At 66.0% G+C, this 494-nt stretch overlaps 1 protein-coding gene across 1 annotated transcript in view; it reads left to right on the forward strand.

Annotated features, from left to right (window-relative positions):
• LOC106899145 (semaphorin-6C-like) overlaps positions 1–494 on the forward strand; it is a 44,635-nt gene that overhangs the window by 17,136 nt on the left and 27,005 nt on the right. The window contains exon 3 of the mRNA XM_014960827.1: positions 77–105. Within this exon, the coding sequence (XP_014816313.1) occupies positions 77–105 (29 nt within the window). The remainder of the gene's footprint in view (positions 1–76; positions 106–494) is intronic.

A 494-nucleotide genomic window follows, 5' to 3' on the forward strand; every position in this document is an offset into this window, starting at 1 on the left:
CTCAGCCCCCGGTGGGGAATCCAGGAGGGAAATATCCACAGGTGTGATGAGTGTGTGTCAGGTCTCAGCCCCCCAGTGGGGAGCCCAAGAGGGAAATGCCCACAGGTGTGATGAGTGTGTGTCGGGTCTCAGCCCCCCACTGGGAAATGGGCTGGTGGGGGGTGTGATGAGTGCTGGGGGGGTCTCAGCTCCCACTGGGGAGCACAGGAGGGAAATGCCCACAGGTGTGATGAGTGTGGGGGGTCTCAGCCCCCAGTGGGGAACCCAGGAGGGAAATAGCCACAGGTGTGATGAGTTCTGGGGGGGTCTCAGCCCCCGGTGGGGAATCCAGGAGGGAAATACCCACAGGTGTGATGAGTGTGTGTCCGGTCTCAGCCCCCACTGGGGAATGGGCTGGTGGGGGGTGTGATGAGTGTTGGGGGGGGGGTCTCCGCACCTCGTGTGTGTGTCCCCCCCCCCCGGGGAGCCCCCGGGCGGGGGGGGGGGGGGGGGGG

The sequence above is a fragment of the Calidris pugnax genome, unplaced genomic scaffold (assembly GCF_001431845.1).
Source record: "Calidris pugnax isolate Ruff unplaced genomic scaffold, ASM143184v1 scaffold469, whole genome shotgun sequence".
Lineage (NCBI taxonomy): Eukaryota > Metazoa > Chordata > Aves > Charadriiformes > Scolopacidae > Calidris > Calidris pugnax.